Here is a 19,295-nt window from a genome sequence, read left to right as displayed (position 1 = left end):
TGTCCAATACACAATATATTTTAAATTTTAAAGTAGGTATTTGCGATTTTTTGTGACTCCTACTTTTAAGGAATGTCCGTGGCAATAAAACTTGTGTTTTGTTTTTCAAATTAAAACGCTGCCTTTTTCATTAAAAATTATTTATTGGATAATTTTTTCAAAATTTTGATGTGCTGTTTTTTAAAAAATATCGACAGTGCTTCCTTATTTAAAATCTGATTAAATTCCTTAAAAATGGATTCTAAAAATATATAATATTGATTCTATGATAGTGTTTATGCGTTTATGGACTGTGTTTACTACAATTGTTGAGGGATAAATAAAATTTTAAAAATTTAAAAATAAAATATTAATTCTTAAGTCAATAGCACCCATATTTTTTTAATTCATTAATTATTATTTATTACCTAATTATCATGGACTTATTATCTCTAGATCTTAGTATAAGAAGTTGAATAATTAAAAAACTACTCGTTTGAATTTTTATTTCGATTAGTTATTTTTTTTTAGAATAGTTATCCATTAATAATTTACAGTAAAAAGGAGTGATCTCATTTTGAGAATCAGAAGTCATTTATCATAACTATCTTAACTCAATAACTTTGTTATGCTAAATTTAAGAGTGAATTGACCGATCACCTTTAGAAGTTAGAATATTATCAAGTCAATAATATAGGTTTAATTTCAAAATAAATTATATAAATTTTATATCAAGTTACAAGAAATTTTTAATTATTAAATTGTTTGATAAATTGTGAATTGGATATTTGGATGATAATTGATAATTAATGTGATATGATATAGGGTTATAAATTACTATCAGATACTTGATTTGACTTAAATCTCGGTTGATAACATGTTTTTCAGTTATTTATTATTTTTTTTCCTACATTTCTACTAAGATGACTATTGACTACGTAGTAAATAGAGTTAATAAAATATGTCAATTTCAATGATATAAGTAAACTTTATAGGCTATAGTGCTATATTACCATACATCACTTATATTTTTTTTGTGTTTAAAAAATGTTCATATTTTCAATTTCGTTTAAGTGATTTATGTATTTTATTGTAAAATATTCCTCTACAACTAAAACTGAGTTTTATGTTACTACAAATTTAAGTTATGTCTCATTCTAAATCTAATACAACTTTCATAATTTTTAAAGCTTATTCGGAAGAAAAAGAGCCAGTAGATCCATACTTAAATATTTTAAAAGATCAAGGATATGAAACTCAGTTAGTTCCCACTTTGGAATTTGAGTATCATAACTTTGATACGCTTAATCACAAACTACAAAAACCACAAGATTATTCTGGTTAGTATGATTTTTTATTATTATTTATATTACCTCTGTTTTTTCTGATGATTTTAAAATAATTTTAAGTTATCATGATTGTAAATTTTTTTAGTCTACTTACCAATCTAAACTAATTTCTAATTTCTATATTTTATCAGGTAAATCAAGATTAATTTGTTTAAAAGTTCTGAATTATTTTTACAAATATTTAAATGTACATTTGTTTTGAAAAAGTACCCATACAATTATTTACCACAATAATTCACTATTAATATTTTTTAATTATTATGTTTGATTTAGGTATGGTTATAACTAGTCCAAGATGTGCAAGAGGAGTCATTAAGAGTTTGGCCAGTAGTAAGCTAGATGAAAATTGGCAGAAAAAACCTATATTTGTTGTTGGAGAAGCAACAGCTCGACTTATAAACAAAGAACTCGGCCTTGAGCCAATTGGGGCTGATAGTGGCAATGCTACGGCTTTAATACCTACTATTTTAAAATGTACAGTATTATAAAAAAATAACAGTACTGGTCTAGTTGATCCCAACCAAGAAAGTATTACCTCGTCATTTAATTTTAGTTGACATCTACCATTTATATCTCTTGTGTTTTTGATATTTTAATAATTTCTTAAAAATGTATATACTGTAAATAAAAAAGGTATGAAAAAAATATATGTTTGGTATTTATGTAAAATTATGTAAAATTCTCTAATTAGATATTTTAAGAATAATGTCTGTTGAAATGTTTGTAGTAAAATGAATGATATGTTGTAAGTATAACAGTGGTAACTGTACATAAAATATAATGGTATAATATCTACCTCAGTTATTCAGTCGTCATCATCATTAAAATATATGTATTATACTGAAAATACTGTATTACTAATGTAAAACCTTTTTTTGCTGCAATATATACATTTTATAACAAATAATTAAAACATTATAAACACAAGAGATGTAAGGGTAGGGCCACACATGGCGGCTGAGCCGTAGCGGTTGAACTGCCTAACAAATTTAAATTATTTGATTTTAAATGCAACCGCCTGATAGGCGATCACACTTTCGCGGAAACAGTCCCAGTTGAAATATAGATCACTCATGATTCCACCGCCCAAATGATCAAAACGCATTGTTTTGAATTAGTCTGTTCACACATATTTGACGTAGTTCATTTTTTCAAAGTTTAAATGTAAAAAATAATTCCAATTGTGAGGCCTAAAGTTGTTGGTAACTTTTATCTCATTTTGAAACTTTGAATAATATAATCATAATATTATGTAGTTGTCATCAAGAAAAAAACTAGATAAATATTTTATTACTACATAAATTAATAAAATATATACGTGTGTAGAAATAAAATGGATGATAAATTGAAGATTAAAAATTATGTATTGGATGAAGTGTTCTTTAGAAGGTATATACTTTCAAATTATGTTTATAAGCAAATGTGATCTAGGGCCACGAATAGTATCCTGTATTTGAACCCAATTATAATTATAATCAACTCCGGAGACTAGAAATAGGTAAGGTAGGTAGGAAATTTTATAAAATTTAAAATTGCCTCACTTAGTAATACAGTTGAAGATATTCTTTAAATATATTTTTCATTACAATCATTTCAACTATAATTTATGATACTATAGTTATTAGTTAGTTTCAAGTTGTTAAAAAACCAATGCTTTTATTAAAAAATTATATTTTTAAATATTTTTTATCCTTATCATTTTTTAAGTTTTTTACTTTTTTGAATGGCAACATAGTTTTTTAATTTCATATTCTAAAACAGAATATTTTTCTAAATATTTTGATTCATAAAAATCGAATTTAGGACGAGTAGTTTATGAGTTATAAGTATTTTAAGTTTAGACAAGCAGAGTAGTTGACAAACATTTTGCGGGGTAACCCCGTACCACTCTACATTGCCAATCTAAACTTTAAATACCTATAACTCATAAACTACTAGCGCTAAATTCGAAATTTTAACGTAATAATTAATAAAAAAATAGCTTTATTAATTTATGAAATTTTAAGTATAGATTACCATTTGAAAATCAAAAGTTGATACCTAGTGGTTTATCTAATAAATATAAGGGTGAAAAATATAAAAAAAAATCAACAATTCAAGAAAAGTGTAAATCTACAATTTTGGAAAAAAAAAAGTCAATACTTTTTGAAAAAATTAGTGTTGTTAGATAAATTAATCACCCTGTATATTAATATACAATAATACATTATTTATATGGCTATATGTTTAATTTTGTTAGTTCATTGAATTTAACGATTTTTTTGACATCAAAAATATATACCTACCTACTATTGACTATTTTATTTGACTGTTATTATTACTATGAAATATTAATTATTTCTATATTGACCTATTGACAATTTTATTTTTATGTTTAAGTCGTTTTTAGTAAATTTACTTGGTTATTTTGTGTTGAAGACACTCAGACGACTAAGTTTTATAGTATTCTTATAGCTTTTCATTCATCCAATAAATATTCTTGATAAAACCGCAAGTGGTTTGACCGCGTATATGTGTACGGTATCCGGGCGGCTGAACCATTCACGGTCCAATCACTGCGGTTCAGATGCCATGTGTGGCCCTACCCTAAATGGCGGGTTCCATCTAAATCTGATGGCGAGGATGATCTAGACCAGTATACATAAGTATTTTTGTTATTATTAATTCGTATTTTTCATTTTTAGATGAATTAAGTAAGCCATTATTAGCTCCATGTGGAAATTTAAACTTAAATATACTATCAGATAATATAAAAACTGTTAAATTTGAGAATGTAGAAGTTTACCGAACTATACCGCATAATAATTTAAAGACAAATTTAAATATGGTGTTGAATCAAATTAAAGGCCAAATAGGAGTTATTTTTTTTAGTCCTTCTGGTTTTCGCGCAATAGTAGATCTGATGCCAAAAGAATTATTTAGTCAATTACATGTGAGTATAAGAGTAAAGCCTTTATAAAGAATTTGAATACAAGATAAAATTATTTATTTATCTCATTATAAACATTTAGTTATTAATATTGTTTGATATTTATCAGTTTTTAATAATTTTAAACATTTAGATTATTAAAAATATGACGTGGAAACTTATGATAACCAAAATAATATTTGAACAAGAATAAATACTTTTGTAAAACTCCTCCAAGCATAAAATATAATATAATATGCTGAGATGGTTTAAACGCATTACTTACATTATTATTCATTTATGAAATTTAAAAATACATTAGTGTTGAATGTTTTGTCGAAATTAGTGGTGTTTATGGTGTTACTTAGAGAGGAGATTTTTGACCAGCCGATATAATTGAACAAAAAAAAAAAACGGCTTTGCTGGCTTCCAATTATATTTTTACCCTAATTTTATTGCCATGTCATGCATTTCAGAGGCAAATATATCCTCATTTTAAAGTGGAAGCACTAAATAATCATGGTGTTTATCTCAATAGTGTTTTGCCCATATAAGTTGTTTCCGTCAAGCAAATTTGTGTTTAACAGTTTTCATTTAGCTTTGTCAGTTTTAATATTAAAGTGAATTCACCTGTTACTTGAGGATAACAATATTTTCTATGGTTCATTGAAATTCAGTTTTTGATATTTTTATTTGAAATTTGTCTAAAGTTTTAAGAGCTTAAAATATTAAAATTTAAAAAATGCTGATAATACACCTTAAAATAAGAAAATCACAAAAAATATTTATTTAAAAAAAAAAGTAGTTAACCCAGAGGTATTCAATCTGTGCATCACGGCTCCCAGGGGTATTATGAGAGTTAGCGTATAGAGCATCAAAACACTAGAGACCAATATTAATTTAGGTGTTATATAATTATTTTAAGTATTATTTGTAATCATCAGGACTCATAAGTTCACGCATTTGCATATCAATCTTGCCAAGTTTTATTTAATGCTAGATGACATAGAAATCCATTTCAAGGTACCCAGTTAAATATGTGAAGTCTGATTTTTCATGTTTTTGCCTATTTAGCATATTTATGTAGATTTTTATTTTATCAGGCATATTATACATGATTTTGATATTCCTATTTATATTATTATATCAATATGCTTTTTTTAAATGAAAATACTATGAAAAAATTAAAATTTGTTGAATTAAAAACTCAATCATTTATTATTTTTCATTTTAATTGTGATGTATAAAATAAAATATAATTTTAAAAAGTGAATGAATTATTCATGTTATTTAAAAATTGTTTATGATTTTTTTTAAGCTAGCATTTTCTAAATGCATATTTTTAAAACTTTTTAAGGCATATTTTAATGCATATTTTGCTAATTTCGATTGCATAAATGCATGCTTATTTGAGCATTTTTTAGGGCATGAACTTACGAGCCCTGGTAATCATTATGGAAACAATTACGAAACCCATCAACTGACTATTTGAAGTTTTATTTCTAGTACTAAAATTACTGTTATTATCATTCATATTGGCCATATTGTATTTGTCTGGCCTGTTGTTAAACATTTTTCATAATTGAGAGCCATCAAAATATTATGAACACAAAAAGGAGCCCCTAAGTGAAAAATTTGAATACCTCTAAGTTAGCATAAGTACAATTAATAGAGCTAAATGAGAATTGACAACTAAGAAACTAATCATTCTGTGTTATGCATTGGAAAGCCAGAAACAACGCATATGTACATCATAATTCATAATATATGTCTTGTAAAAATTATTAAATTGGTTAAGATTATAATAGCAAGAATTGTTTGACTTAGTGACCAAATATTATTCTTATTATAGATAGACAACACTAATTACATTTATTAATTCATAATAGTAAGCAAAACACTAACACTGTTTTAATTTATTTTTGTGATCTCTGTGTGATAACAATGTAGTTCAGTAATTATAAATCATAATATAATAAAATTGTTTTTAATCAATATTAATTTTAATTTTTACAGATTTTTGCTATTGGTCCCACCACAGGTGCTGCTATTGAGGAAGCTGGTTATATTTTAACTGGTTCATGTGAAAAACCAAAACCAGAGTCTATGTTAGAGATGATACAGTCATTTATTAAATAATACTATACTAATAACTGATTTATCAAAATTAATATATAACAAAAATTTACAAAATAAATAATATATCCTATATAACAGAAAATATAATTTAGTTACTGACAAACAATTTTATGTTCATCCCAATTGGTTACTTGGCATTTCCTGAAAACATAATGGTTATTTATTTAAAAAAAAAAGTTATTTAAATTTTTTTTTATCATTACCGGCTACAATACCATTGATTTTTGCACTTAGAACACCTTTTTTTTGCTGGTTTTCTACAATAAGCACAAATATTTTCTTTAGCCTCAAAATGATCAATATTTTCATATGTTTCACTCAATCTGAAAAAAATAACGGGGAAGTAGCTATGCTATATTAATATATATTAGTATTGAGTATTGAGTCACTATAATAGATGTGTTACATTTAACCTAAATAATAAATCATTGTATAAAAACTTAGTACGAATAAAAATTCTAAGTAGTGTTATATATATTATCAATATAGACCATTTAGGTATTTATGAAATAACTCTACAAATTTTGTCTACATTTGAAGTATATGTAAGGATAATTTGTTTTTTTTTCCAGATTATGAGTACATGTAATATTTAGTTGACTCCCCAAATTCAAACAAGACCTAATTTTCAATCAGAAACAGAAGAAAGCCAAATCTCCACTAAAATTAGTGTCTTCAGAAAAAAAAAAAAAAAATAACATTCTAAAACCAAAACAATTATTTGTTCTACTCAGAATCTAAAAGTGAAAAGAAATGTAGGTTCAAACAATAATCCTCTATATTCATACTTAAAAAAGGGTTATTAGTTATTACATTTCATAAATTAAAATAAATTGTATGATACTTACGATTTAGCTACATCATATGAATCATTTCCAAACAAATAAGCTACTTGAGTTCTAGCAATTTTTTTCCATTGTTTTGCATAAGTATTTAGAATAGTAGTCCTTATCTAGTTAAATGAAATATAATTCTAATATTAACTTTTTTATGGTATACTTTAAATAGTTTTAAAAGTATTATGTTTTATTTAAATTCAACAGGTCTGGTAAGGTCATGCACTTGTATATCAATCCTCCTATGTTATTTTGAATGCTAGATGTAGACATTTGTATCTTGAGAATTCACATATCCAATTTTTCATACAATATTATATAATTAAATATATTGAGGTTTTCAGTGTATTTTTTTTATTTAAAAAGCATTTAAAATTTAAGATTATTTTTTTTTAAAGTTATTAATAATAATCTATTTTATACTTTTGAAAATTATCCAAATGTTTAATGACCATTAGTCAGTACCTGATATACCTGACCTATATTAATAATTCATAATCATAAACAAACTCAGTTGAATCGAGTTTCAAAATCTTAGGATTAACTTCGCACTAAAATAATATAATGTTTTTTTCAAATTATGAGGTTTTATTTCATAATTAAACGTTTTTTCTCTGCATATTCAACGATTTTAATATCACTATAAGTCTTTTCAAACATTTTTAGTGCATGAACTTATAAGCCCTGCTATTTAAAATGTCTTACTTCAGCATTTAATTCTATAATTAGAGGTCGTTTGAGCAGTGTTGAAACTTCTGTTAAACTCAATTGATATAAACATTGTCTTAAGTGTATCAATGGAGGAATTTGATCCAGAAGGCAATCATTGAGTAAATGTTGTAACTAATAAAATATCAAAGAATATCATTAAATGGATAAGATATATAATATTATAAATATTAATTAATTAAATTCACAAAATTTTATTGGGTATTACTCGTTTTCGTCAAAACAATATTGGCCATTTCCACCACATCCCTTTTTCACCCCAAAAAAAAAAATTGGAAACCATAATGATTTTAATATAATATAATATTATGTATTTGTGTAGGTAGTATTACCATTACTAGTATGCATTACATATTAACATGATTTTGTAACTATTGTAAGTATATAATTTTTAATAGATAATTGCGAAGACCATGGGTGTACATGTACAAGGTACAACAATATCAATAGCGTCCGCATAAATATAAAGTGTTGGAGGAGGGCAAAGAAAAAAAGCTGGTTAATTAGTGGATATCGATCTGCTGTAGGGACATTAGGTTAAAAGTGGGTTGCTGTAATGGATGGTATTAAATTAGAATTCAATGATATAATATCGCATTATGTACGAAAAACGATTCGTCAGTCTAGGATATGTTATACTAAAGATATTAATATTGTCAAATCAGATTCATTATGTACCTGATTCAGTCATTCATAGTGGGTTTATAAAATTAATTATAAAGTATTAAAATAAGTTATTAACAAATAACGACATTAACTATTAATATTAGAATATAAATTATACTCTAGAAATGTAAGTACCCACGACTAATATTTTTAAATTATAACAATATATCTAAAATTGTTATTCTTGATTATTTAATATGTAATTTCATCCAAATTTGAACTTGAAATAACTATAAAAAGAACTGTGTTTGTACAGTTTTTAGTTTTTTTTTGTACCAGAATTAACTACTTACGTGGAACTTTGTTTTAAATTTTCAATCCTTAGCTAGAAAATTCAAACGTTTTATAAAGTTACAACAATAAAGTCAATAATAACGACTAAAGAATTTGTAAATTTTCAATTACATACATTTTCTCAAAATTTGAACTTTAAATGGTTATAAAATAAACGTGCTGATGTATTTTTAATATTTTCTGTTTATCAACTTATGGGGAAACTTGTATTCAATTTTCAAATTTTTAACCCAATAACAGATAAAATTTTATTAACATTTATAGAATAAAAAACTAAAAAAAACGTAAAATTTCAAAAGTCTATAAATAATTAAATTATTGTATCAAGCATAGGAATTAATAAAATAAACATATGATGTAAATATCAAGTATCTACAGTTATTCTTTTTTTAATAACAACAAAATAAGAATATCGGTATAATAGAGAAATTGAGTGAATGTTGTAATTCAAATGCTCATACAAATTTAATTTGGTTTTTTGGTAGACATATTTTGGTAGGTACTAGTTGACCCCCGCACAGAAGCCAATTCCCCCGCAACTCAGGTTTGGTTGACCGCTACTTACATCTCTCGTATTTTCGATGTTATAAAATGTTAGACTTATATAGACTGCAGAAAAAAAAGGTACGAGATCATATACCACTATATCAGTGGTTCTTAACCGGTGTTCCGTGGACTTGGTATAAGTGTTCCACCAAAATTTTAAAATCAGTGAAAAAAAATTCTTTCAAAATAGAACCAAATTAGGTTTTGTTGGTTTATTTTTGTACACAAAAACGTTATCGTTAACTTTTCGAATTATATAATGTGTCAGTATACTATATATAATTTATTAATTTATTAATATACATTATTATTATTATTATATTATACGATAACCGTCACCACTACTAAATTTCTGAAAAAGCAATTTCAATTTTCAACCTCATACTTGTGTGAGCTTGGATTTTCAACATTGACGAATATCAAAACAAAGATACGAGAAAGGCTGACAAATATTGAAGAGGAAATGAGAGTAGCAATATCGTACATACGGCCAGATATTGAAAATATCTGTAAAAATCATCAGCACAAATATCTCATACAAAGTATTCAATTTAAAATTTTTTTTTAACTCTTTATTATTTTACTATTTTTTAGCAAACAGTTTTATGCTATACATTCATTGTTTAATATATTAAAAAATTAAAAATGTATGTACTACTATTTTATTTTACAGTTGTGTTCCGCGAAAATCTTATAAAATGTAAAGTGTTCCGTCATTAGAAAAAGGTTAAGAACCACTGCCGTTAGGTATTCGTGTGAAATTCTCTAGACTCTAATTAGATATTTTAAGAATAATGTTTGGTAAAATACGTGCAGTAAAATTAATGATATAAGATAGGTATAATAGAGGGTGCTCTATAAACATAATGGAGCACCTACCTCCGATATTCAATTGTCGTCATCTGAACAAAAAAAAAAAAAATGAAGTTCTTACAAATTTATAGTGACGTGCATGATGATTCATTGGCAATAAGATTTTTGCAAAACGAAAATATTATCCATAATAAGACTCGGACTTGTGACAGATTTTTTAATATATTTTTATTTTTATCGCTTGAATTGTTCTGTATAATCATAAACAGTGGCGCCGAAGTCCTAAAAATCTAGTAGGGCGAAAAATATTTCAAGAGGCTCAACATCTTAATATCGGAAAAAATGGCATACCGTGGAGAGGAAAATGGTCAATATGAAGCGGCCCTATCTTAAATTTTCAAAATATGTCGGGCCATGCCCCGACCTTAACTTAGGGTTCGGCGCCACTGATCATAAATGTATAATGTATTATTCATACATTTTTAAATAAATTATTGATTATTGATTATAATACGAGAGATGTTAGTGGTGGCCGCCCGGGCGTCAACAAAACCTGAATGGCGGGGGAATTGCTTTCTGGGTACAGGTCAACTAGACCAGTCCCTATTTTTTATTTTATAAAAGTAGACAAACTCATGAAGAATTTTGTATTGAATTTCAACTCTTAGATTTAAAAGTATAAATTTAAGAAAAATAAATTTCAAATTTTCGTGATTTTTACGTATTTTGTCAAAATTTAAGTTTTCAATGCTTATTAGAATAAATTGTGACTTTATATTTTTTAAGTATCGTTGTAACAATATAATAGGAGCTATGCGTATTACATTTTGAAACTTATTTACCCAACAAATAAAATTTTCTTGTAATTTATAAAAAAAAAACTAAAAAGATTAAAAATGTTATCAAAATGCCAGTTTATTTATATATATATATTTATACTATATATTTTTATATATATTTTTCGGAACACTATGAAATACATTTTCAATTATAATGAAACATTTTAGATTCTGAGCGGAGCGATGAATATGGGCGTAACCGTTTTCCGCCAAATTGACCCTAGCTCGTTATCACCATGGCCGTTTTCCGCCAAAGGTTATATTTCCAATTTCCACCAAAAAAAATAATAAATAATTATTGAGAACCCCTGAACTGAATCCATCAACCAGTAATGATTACGATGTACTCAGTACATCTACTGAGTTTGTCAAAAAATCTCTTTTTCGTATAGTAAATAATTTGTATAATAATGTATTATTTGGAAAACAAACATGTGATATTTAATGTGTACTTTTATATAATTTTAATTTTTATAATAATGAGTGATGCTTATCATCATACAAATGTATAGGTACTTAAACTGTTTAGTGTTTTTACGTAAAATGCTTTAAATTTGTATAATAATGTATTATTTGTACACATAGGCGCCGACTACATGGGGGCTCGGGGGCCGCAGCCCCCATTGAAAAGATGGAGTCAGGGCTCAGCCCCCATTGAAAAGATTAAGATTTGAATTTCCCAAATCATGTTTACAGAATAATATATCCGAGATTCGAGAACATTGTAAATGTTAAATAAATTAAAGTAAATAAATATTTTTAATTTATTTTGTGTTATACTACAGGTAGTATTTATTTTATCATATTTTACATATTTGAATTAGTTTAAACTAGGACTTTAAGTGACTAAAAATTTGAGGGGAACCGTTATTAATGAAAAATTTTGAGTGTTCCCCTGATTTAAAATTTAAGAGGATACAATTAAAAATATAGATATAAATAGTCCACTTCCCGCGTCTCTACTCTTTAACCACATATTTAAATTATTTTGAAGAGCAAAAGTTAAGGCTAATATGTAGCAAATTCGGCCCCCATTGGCATTTACAAAACCTGGCGCCTATGTTTGTACAACAGACATGTGATAATTATAAAAATTATCGTTTTCGTATGGTTAATATTGAATGAGTACTTTTATATAATTTTAATTTTTATAATAGTGAGTGATGTTTATAATCATAACAATTCGTATATAGTATAGTAGTAGACTATGCTTTAGAAAATACGCTGGGTATACCTAAATAGTCGAATAATAATACTTTATAATAGTCGTAAGATAAGAATTAGATAATATAGTTTATGATCAATATCTGTGTGAGGTGAGCTGGCGCATGTATGATACAAGGTGAGGAGCTTACATGGTATCTGGTTTCAGTTCAGGGGTTCTCAATAATAATTTATTAATTTTTTTGGCGGAAATCGGAAATACAACCTTTGGCGGAAAACGGAAACCCCCATGAATATATTGATTTTACCATGATGTGTTTTTTTTTTTTTTTTTGTGTCTGTCATCACGTTTTGGGGCAGTAAAAATGCTTCGATTTTTGACTTCAGTACCTCGTTCGATCAGAAAGTGAATCTAGTTGGTACTTTGGGGAGTCAAAAGTAAAAATTCTTAATACTTTTCTAAATAATCGATAAAAACAAACTAAAAATAAAGGGAAAAACGGGAAATTTTACGCACACTAATTTTTCGACAAAATCGATTTTGGTTTTTATGTAACATTAAAACGAAGGACCATAGATACATGAAATTTTCACCGAATGTTTATATAAGTATATTCTATCCACCATGCAATTTTCAAAAAAATTTGACTTCATAGTTATTCATTAGTTATTCATAGGCATTTGAAATTTTCGATCATTATTAATTTTTTTTAAATTAATATCGATAAAAATTTATTTGTTAGGCAGAAAAGCTTGAAAATATAAACATGTTGTTACAATAGCAGTTGAAAAATAAAAGAAATTCATAGTCACATTTTTTTTAATAAGCATTCAAAGTTTGAATTTTGACAAAATTTTCTTTTTAAATCTAAGATTTAAAAATTTAATACAAGATTCCTTGCAAGTTTTTCAATCTTTATCACAAATAAAAATTCCACCGAAGATTCAAATTAAATTTTTATGAGCATTTGAAATTTAAATTTTTACAACATTGGATGTTGAGAATTGAGTGATTTCCTTATTTTGGTGTAACTCTAAAACAAATGACCGCAGATACTTGAAATTTTCACTGAATGTTTATATAGGCATTTTATATATTTTATTAAATTTTCAAAATATTTTGATTTGTTTTGAGCTGTTTACTGACATTTTAATTTTTCAACTTTTTTAGTTTTTTTTAAATATAAATATCGATAAAAATTTTTTTGTTGGGTAGAAAAGCTTGAAAATTTAAAACAAGGCTTCTAACACATTGTAACAATAGCAGTTAAAAAATATTAAAAATACATAGGCACGATTTTTTTTTTATAAGCATTTAAAGTTCAAATTTTTACTAAATACGTAAAAATTACAGCAATGTTCAAATTATCTTAGATAGAAATACATAAAAGTTTTTCTTCTTAGATCTAAGATTTGAAAATTTAATGCAAGGCTCCTAACATATTTTTACAATATCAGTTGAAAAATAAAAGAAATACATAGTCACAATTTTTTTTTATTAGCATTCAAAGTTTGAATTTTGACAATCTACGTAAAAATCACGGAATTCACAAATTATTTTGAGCTAGAAATTCATAATATTTTTTCTTTTTAAATCTAAGATTTGAAAATTTTTAATAATCTATAATAATATATCCTAGACAGATAAATCGTTTCGCTCAGAATCGTTTTTCGTATACAATGATATAATATCATTGGATTAAAATTTAATTATGATCCATTACAGTAACCCACTGTACAGCAGAGCGACATCCACTTTCCCGGTTTTTAGTTTATAAATTTGAAAATTGCATATAATTTTAACAACAAATAATTAGAATTCTCCCTTATTTTTTTTTTAATTTCCACAACTTATTAGGAACCTATTGGCTATCATTTGAATCAAATTTTTAAGTTTTTGACCGATCGAAAAATATATTGCATAAAAAATAGTCTGCATTATACTTTGTTGTTTATACATAGAGATTTTTTTTTATATTTTTTGTGTGAACTACAATCCAAGTTTCTTATTATACATATACCTGCATAAGATTTTTTTTTCGAAATTGAGTAATTTCATAACTGTTACGTAGTTGTTCTGACGTGAAAAATTCGTGTAGACTTAACCATAAATGAGCTTCTTGTTTCGGTACAATATTTTCTTTTTCATCCATTATTTTCCATGAATTATCTGTTGAAAATGCACTTCAAGTAAATATAAATTAAAATAATTTTTAAAAAGTTGGTTACTCATAGTGATTTTGAGCTACCTTGAAAAATATATTTTTTATCGTTTTCCAACTTTATCCAAGGTTTTACATTTAATAATTGACATATTAACATTGGTACATCATTATTAGTTGTCATTCTTGTAGTAACAGATAACGATAGGCTATGATATACATTCATAAATATTAAATATTTATATAAATAAGTTAATTACTACATTTTTTTTAAATATAAATTTGATTGGTCACATTGTATTAAAATATTTTAATTTGGCTGTGTATATATAAATAATATATTATCATTTTACTTTTTTATGTGTAGTAACATATTAAACAATATGCCAATACAACCAATTCCCACTTCAAATTGTATTTTATGTTTATGTTCAACTATTTCATCCACTACTGACGTATCAGATATTTTTGAGGAGATTTGAAAATTATTTGTTTTCCTAAACCCACAAAAAAATAATTATATACATAAAAAATAATTAAGTATTTTAATTTACAGTACCCAATGGCTATATGGGTAATTGAAAATATAATATGGTCAAACAGATCCAAAGCATAATTTCCTAGTGACTGAACACCTTCCTCGTGAAATAGTATCTTTTGTAACAATCCAATCGCCACAGTTTCATGAAACAACTAAAATAATAATTTCTAATTAAAAATGAAATGTTTGATAGTACAATCTTTCAAAAAATAAATAGTATTATTTAAGAACAATTTTGAATAAAAACAAATTTATTTAAACTAAACTAGATCCAAGGGGCTACACGAAACTAAATGTTTCAAGATTCAATACTTTTATAGGTATGTATTATTGTTAAAATGCTTTCATTCTAGAAATATTTTATAATGTACAAATTAATAATATTTTTTATGAAACATAAAATTTATTATGTTTATGTATATAAAAATATGGGCAAGTAGGTAACGCTCAGCTTACCTTCTGTAATTGTCGGACATGTCATTGTAGGGCCGTAGGGGCGATACCCGTTGCCACCAAAAGTGTACCTTTCCCTTTTCCACCTGAAGTGTATCTTTCCCTTTTCCACCAATATCTGTTTCCATCAAATAATATTATTTACCACGTTTTTACAAAAGCAATTGTATACTACTATATTCTACGATTGAAAAAATAAATATTAACCAATTATATATATAAGTAGATACAATATAATATTATACATAACTAAATACACTAAACTTATTACTGTATTAAACATTTTAATTTAAGCGTAGTATACAAATTATTTTGGTAAATTAACCGTGGTTAAATTATAGGCAGATCTCATTTGGTGGTAACGGATATTGGTGGAAAAGGGAAAGATACACCTTTGGTGGAAATGGGTAGATACCGGCAGAAAAGGGAAAGGTCTACTTTTGGTGGAAACGTGTTACGCCCCATTGTAGGTATATCATGTTAAATTTAAATTAAATGATAAATAGATAATTCATTGCATATTAAGAAAAAATAATTCTGAACGGAGAAGTTATCTTATCCTATAGCAGCATATACATTTTTATAAATATTAAATAATCAAATATAATAATTTTAAAAAAATATGATAAAAATCTAAAATATCTCATAGCTATAAACTGCACTTTCCAGCGAACTTTTTTTGGATTAAGGTTGAAAAACGTGTGGAGAATTTTCTACTAAAATTTCTAATGTCAGCTACAAAAAAAAACTTTTATACATTTCGAACTGAAAATATTATGGACATTTTTAGGATTTTAATGAATTTTGCTGGAATTTGAACTTTAAATGCATAGGTATAATCACGCGTGCTTGTGTGTATCTAAAATAAGTACTGCTATATTAAATCACTTTATGAGGACCTTTGCATTAAATTTTCAAGCCTTTTAACTAAGTAAATATGTTTTTATCGACAATAATTTTAAAACAATAACAAAATTTGAAAAAATGTTCAAGGCTTTAAATAGCCCACCAAGTCATAATATTTCGAAAATGTTTCCATAATACATGGGAAATGTTTACATAAATATTTGGTGACAATTGCAATAATTGTTTATAGTTATGAGTATTTGAAAACTATTTTTTTGGGCATTATGAAAAATAAAATGTAGGTATATTTTTTTAAAACATATTTAAGCAAACTAAAGTTTCTATATTTAATGAAGTATGGTATAAAACGAAAAATCCATATTTCCTCCAAATATGCAATAAGAACATTTTTCAAAAAGCTTGGATTTTTAACTGAATGCTGATTAGAAAGATTAAACTTTTGTTTTATTTTATTAAACTTTATAATTTCTATATAATATGATATAGACATAAAGTGGCTATAATATGATATTCAAGAAAATAATTGGAAGGATCCAGTTTAGCCGATAGAATTTATAGTAGATCTGAATAATATAAAAAAATATAGTAAAAACTTACGACAAAATATAATGTGAATGATTGTGTAGGATTTGATATAATACCTAGTACTTCTGGAAGTACTTTTTCCCTCCATATTGCTACACAAATTGCTTCATGTACAATAACAGGAACCTTAAAAGTACAAAATTATTGCGAGATAACATTTTTATCCGATATTCAGGCACTATTGTTAAGGTTTAACTACTTTTCCGTAACTGATGAGTTGGTCCTTAATATATTCTTCTCGACCTTCAGTAGCATCAAATGTAGCTTGTTGGTTAAGTTTTTGCAAACGATCATGACTATCGTACCATCTACAATAAACATTTTTTTTTTTTGTAAATCAATATTGCTAATATTTAAAAATGAATTGAATTACATTTTTGATCCAAGCTCATTGAGTTTTGATTCCTTAATATGATCAATGAAAAAATCAACTTCATTTTGTGATATGATATCCATCATATATACCTACTGATTGGCTACTATATAACTTTAAGGATCGATTAATTATAATAAAATTAAGTAATTTTATCAAATTATACTTGTTTTTATAGATGTTTAGTCGATATTTTCAACAATTCCATTTCCTTAGTAACCATCGTATGTAGGTATAACCTACATTATTATAACACAAATTGTATTTTTTTAACGCATTTATTCGTACTATATAGCAGTGGTAAATATTTACAATGTGTCTCCAAGACAACCGAAATAAAGAATTAGGTACCTACCTATATAGGTTTAGTATTATATTTTAATATATTTATATTATAGGTAATTACAATAATTTATATTAACTATATTATATATGTCAATTGTCAATACATCTAATATCTTTTAAGTTTTCGACCATAGTACATGTTATCTATTAATATAAATTCAAAACTTATCATTCTATTTCTGCATTTCTACGGTTTTCGGTTTCTATGGGAATAAATAAATTCAGTTGCTCCGAGTATGTACTTAAGGAAGTAGCGGATCCGAAGATCATTATTTAAGGATGGAGCGAATTGGTATCATAGATTGTCTTACGAATTTCATATTCATTGACATTATATCATCATACAGCGCTATAATAATTCAAGTAAAAAAAAAGGCCTTGGGGTGGTAATCATCACGCAACCCCCTTCCCCTCAAATATGCCACTGACTTAAGGTGTTTGCATTTGAACCACCTACAATTGTGTGTGGGTGCCAGGTGGGTAGATAAAGAATTATCCTGAATAACTGAAACTCTTACTAGAGTATAAGTTATAGTATATGGTCTAAGTATAGATAATTATTACGCAGTAGCCAACTACGAATTACTTAGCTAATGCGTTAATATAACATTATTTACACTTTTACCATATTTCACTGAATTCCAAAAAAAATTTCTATAACATTATTGCAATTAGTGCCGGGTTTAGCGGGGTTTCAGGGGGTGCATTACACCGAGGCCTCAAGACCAAAGTTGTACTAGGGACCTTAGATTGAAGTCCTAAATTGTTCAACTTTGTACAATTAAGATTATAAAATTGATTATTTTAAGATGTTACCGACAAGTGGACACCATTTATTTTGGACATTTTGACAGTTTGAATTTTAGATAATACATTAAAACTATTTATCATTCAACACTAAAACGTCTAAAACGTATATTCCAATATTCGTTTACTATTTTCGTATTATCGTACTAATATTTATTAATCTTCATCTGCAGGACGCTCGCGCAGTAGAACCGAAATCGCGCTAGTGCAGTATCTCGTACGGTCGGACAAACCAAATAAACAGATTACGATTCACATTTTACGGACACGTCTTGGTGCAGTGTTACTGGTTACGACTTTTAGTTATGTTATTTTGTACTTTTGATAGTTTTATTTTTTGAGTACTCTATTACCTATATCAATTTGTCATTCAAAAAAAAAAAAAAAAACCCCATCTATCCTATCTTTTATTGACTTTTAAAAAAACAAGTCTAACCAGCAGTTTAAAAATGAACATTTAAAAGACTACTTGAGAAATTCAATGAGTCAAACTAGACTAAGCAACATTACCTATAATTTCTGTGAAGTGTGAATATCCTCTGTATTGAAAACAAAATTTATCTAATTATATATAACTGGAGATACATTGCTATATTATATGGAAGAGGAATTTTTTTCTTTGTATGGCTAAGATTAAGGAGATGAATTCTGTAATGATACCCGAAGATAAATATATCTGTAATCTCCAAATTATAGTAAACTAATAATGTTCATAATAACTAGATTGTAAAAGAATAAATATTAAGAGAGTAGGTACCAGATTAGCAGTTTAAAATTAAAAAATTTAAAATAAAAAAATAAACTACGTTAAAATTATTTAAAACAGATGTAAGGATGCACAGCTGGTGACTCCAGGCAAATGCGTTTCAAGAAGCAAAAAAACATGACTGATATTTGTAT

The 19,295-nt window shown here is 26.2% G+C and overlaps 2 protein-coding genes across 3 annotated transcripts; one reads left to right on the top strand and one right to left on the bottom strand.

Moving 5' to 3' along the window:
* Positions 1-877: 877 nt before the first annotated feature.
* LOC107174036 (uroporphyrinogen-III synthase-like) lies at positions 878-6,481 on the top strand. Its single transcript, XM_015524834.2, has 4 exons — positions 878-1,319; positions 1,602-1,802; positions 4,013-4,260; positions 6,253-6,481. The coding sequence occupies exons 1-4, from the start codon at positions 1,127-1,129 to the stop codon at positions 6,373-6,375; spliced, it is 765 nt and encodes a 254-aa protein (XP_015380320.1). The 5' UTR covers positions 878-1,126; the 3' UTR covers positions 6,376-6,481.
* On the bottom strand, positions 6,208-18,500 carry LOC107174029 (zinc finger MYND-type containing 10). Of its 2 annotated transcripts, none has more exons than XM_089222495.1 (11): positions 17,244-18,500; positions 17,070-17,178; positions 16,883-16,996; positions 14,984-15,117; positions 14,778-14,921; positions 14,512-14,633; positions 14,284-14,432; positions 7,917-8,054; positions 7,224-7,327; positions 6,591-6,698; positions 6,208-6,516 (listed from the first exon to the last, which is right to left on the bottom strand). In XM_089222495.1, the coding sequence occupies exons 1-11, from the start codon at positions 17,327-17,329 to the stop codon at positions 6,468-6,470; spliced, it is 1,257 nt and encodes a 418-aa protein (XP_089078621.1). In that variant the 5' UTR covers positions 17,330-18,500; the 3' UTR covers positions 6,208-6,467. The 2 variants fall into 2 exon arrangements, with proteins under 2 accessions (XP_089078621.1, XP_015380313.1); XM_015524827.2 differs by having other exon boundaries at positions 6,579-6,698; positions 17,244-18,198.
* Between the last annotated feature and the right edge of the window lie 795 nt (positions 18,501-19,295).

Source organism: Diuraphis noxia, unplaced genomic scaffold (assembly GCF_037042655.1).
Source record: "Diuraphis noxia isolate RWA-SAM2 unplaced genomic scaffold, SU_Dnox_SAM2 contig0003, whole genome shotgun sequence".
NCBI classification, from domain to species: domain Eukaryota; kingdom Metazoa; phylum Arthropoda; class Insecta; order Hemiptera; family Aphididae; genus Diuraphis; species Diuraphis noxia.
This window is presented reverse-complemented; position numbering and strand designations above follow the sequence as displayed.

Excerpts from the sequence above, each read along its gene's own strand:
- LOC107174036 (XM_015524834.2), top strand. The coding sequence starts at position 1,127 with ATGTCTCATTCTAAATCTAATACAACTTTCATAATTTTTAAAGCTTAT. Across the intron at positions 1,320-1,601 it reads AAAACCACAAGATTATTCTG|GTATGGTTATAACTAGTCCA; the intron begins GTTAGTATGATT and ends TGTTTGATTTAG. Across the intron at positions 4,261-6,252 it reads AATTATTTAGTCAATTACAT|ATTTTTGCTATTGGTCCCAC; the intron begins GTGAGTATAAGA and ends TAATTTTTACAG.
- LOC107174029 (XM_015524827.2), bottom strand. The coding sequence starts at position 17,329 with ATGATGGATATCATATCACAAAATGAAGTTGATTTTTTCATTGATCAT. Across the intron at positions 14,922-14,983 it reads ATTACCCATATAGCCATTGG|GAAAACAAATAATTTTCAAA; the intron begins GTACTGTAAATT and ends TTGTGGGTTTAG. Across the intron at positions 14,433-14,511 it reads TAAAAAATATATTTTTCAAG|ATAATTCATGGAAAATAATG; the intron begins GTAGCTCAAAAT and ends CATTTTCAACAG.